The 2395-nt window shown below is 49.9% G+C and overlaps 1 protein-coding gene across 1 annotated transcript in view; it reads right to left on the bottom strand.

Moving 5' to 3' along the window:
* Positions 1 to 2395, bottom strand: part of TBRG4 (transforming growth factor beta regulator 4) — a 48160-nt gene that overhangs the window by 8974 nt on the left and 36791 nt on the right. Inside the window, exon 9 of the mRNA XM_015421003.1 lies at positions 1574 to 1685. Coding sequence (XP_015276489.1) covers positions 1574 to 1685 — 112 coding nt within the window. The remainder of the gene's footprint in view (positions 1 to 1573; positions 1686 to 2395) is intronic.

Here is a 2395-nt window from a genome sequence, read left to right as displayed (position 1 = left end):
TCTAATTGTTCTGGTCCGACCTTCTGGGGCAACAGAAAACTACTCCGCCCCATCCTCTATAGGACAGCCCTTCATGTACTTGAAGACGGTTCTCATATCACCTCTCAGTCATCTCCTCTCCAGGCTAAACACACCCAGTTCCTTCAACCTTTCCTCATGGGACATGGGCTCCAGGACCCTCACCATCTTCTTTGCCCTCCTCTGGACACGTTCCAGCTTGTCTATATCCTTCTTCGATTATGGTGCCCAAAATTGAACACAGTACCCTAGGTGAGGTCTAACCAAAGCAGAGTCAACAGGGTTGTGTCGCTTCCCGCATTCGCTGGCACCCTGGGCAGCCATGTCTGATCACACTAGAGACCGACTATCACCAGACACATACTTGGCAGGCAGAACATCGCTTCCAGAACACTAAGGAGATCCCAGGATCGAGGCCTCTCCTGTCGTCTGCAACACTAGGCAGACCAGTGGGGCAACTGGATATACTGAACGCGTGAAGTGCTTTTATACAGTCAGTCCAGTTTACCCAAGACTGGCAGCGGCTATCCAGGAGGAGGTATATCACATACTTCAGAACTGCCCAAACTGCCCTCAAATCACCTTATGGTGCAGATGGGAGTTGTCGCCATCAAGTATAACGGGACTGGTTATCATACTTCTGCCCGCCTGATCTTCAACACAAGCTGTATGATGGTCTATTGCTGGCCTACCGAAGGTATCTGAAGAAGTGAGTAGCGAGTGTTCCCTCTAAGCTGAGTTAGTGTGAGCTAACTCACAAGTTTTGTAGCCTCTGGCTAACACATTTCTGTTTTAGCTCAGGAACGATGGGGCTCCAGAGCAAACTAATTTATGCAGCCAAATCTCCTGCTCACAATGTTAATGCCAATAGCTCACAAAGTAGAATTTTTGCTCACAGGGCTCCATAGCTTAGAGGGAACATTGGTACTAGTGACTCACAAAAGCTCCTACCCTGCCCAGAATTTTGTTGGCCTTTAAGGTGCTACTGGTCTCTTCCTCTTTTCTACTGTTACGGACAGACTAACACGGCTGCCCATCTTGAGCTATCTCCTGGAGACTGATGGTCAATGAAAATGGACCCGCCGAATCGTCAGTGTTCCCTCTAAGCTGAGTTAGTGTGAGCTAGCTCAGGTTTTTTAGCTTCTGGCTCACACATTTTTGTCTTTGCTCAGAAAAGGCGGCTCCAGAGCAAAGTAGTTTATGCAGGAGCCAAATCGCCCGCTCACAACTTTGATGCCAGGAGCTCACAAAGTAGAATGTTTGCTCACAAGACTCCACACCTTAGAGGGAACATTAAGGCCGCCATACTCTTACTGATGCCAAAAGACTTTTATTATAACAATGGAAAAATAAACGCCCATCTGCAGTTATTCAATGGACTGAGGACCTCACACCCTTATCAACATTCGAATGCGTGGCAAATAGATGTAAACTGCACACGGACATACTTTGAGGTATTTGGACATTTTTTTACAGATCTGTAGATCTGCCACCACGGATGTTATATTTTGTTATATTTTCTGTTTCATTCTGTTTGACGTCTAGCCTGCCCTACCTCCTGGCCCCTGGAGGGAGGGGTTTAGATCCCGTGGGCTGAAGCAGGTGGGGTGCATCAAAGTCGGCGATCGGCAGGGCCTGGTTGTCCGCGTTGAGCACCATCTCTGCATCTGTGAACGGCAGACGAGGCAAAAGGAGAGGCTTCCGGGTCTGCGTTTCTCCAGAAGGGGACGAGGTTTTGCATACACAAACCACCCCAGGACATGAAAGAGGATGATAAAATTACACTTGGGGTGGAGAGGGACTTGTTCTCCCTCTCCCAAAATGCTAGAACTCGAGGGCATCCAGTGAAGCTGATGGGCAGTAGGTTGAGGATGGAAAAAAGGAAATACACCTTTACACAGAGAGTGATTAAAATGTGGAATTCGCTGCCAGAGGATTTAGTGATGGCCACAGGAATAAACAGCCTTAAAAGGGGATTAGATAGATTCATGGAGAATAAATCTCTCAGTGGCTACCAGCCATGGTGACTGAGGGGAACATCCACGTTCAGAGGCAGTCAACCTCTGAATCCCAGAGCCTGGAGGAAACATCAGGGGAAGGCCTCGGCCTCTCTGCCCTGTCGTTGGCCCTCCAGAGGGACTGGTTGGGCCACTGTGTGAGATGGGAGGCCCTGCTGGGTCAGACCAGGAAGGATCCATCTAGTCCAGCCTCCCGTCTCACACAGTGGCCATCCGGTTCCTCTGGAGGGCCAACAACAGGGCACAGAGGCCAAGGCCTTCCCCTGAGAAGAACCTCAGAGGAGCCCTGCTGGATCAGACCAGTGAGGGTCCATCTAGTCCAGCCTCCCGTCTCACACAGGGGCCAACCAGTTCCTCTG

The sequence above is a fragment of the Gekko japonicus genome, unplaced genomic scaffold (assembly GCF_001447785.1).
Source record: "Gekko japonicus isolate JY-2015 unplaced genomic scaffold, Gekko_japonicus_V1.1 scaffold3717, whole genome shotgun sequence".
Classification (NCBI taxonomy): Eukaryota; Metazoa; Chordata; class Lepidosauria; order Squamata; family Gekkonidae; genus Gekko; species Gekko japonicus.
This window is presented reverse-complemented; position numbering and strand designations above follow the sequence as displayed.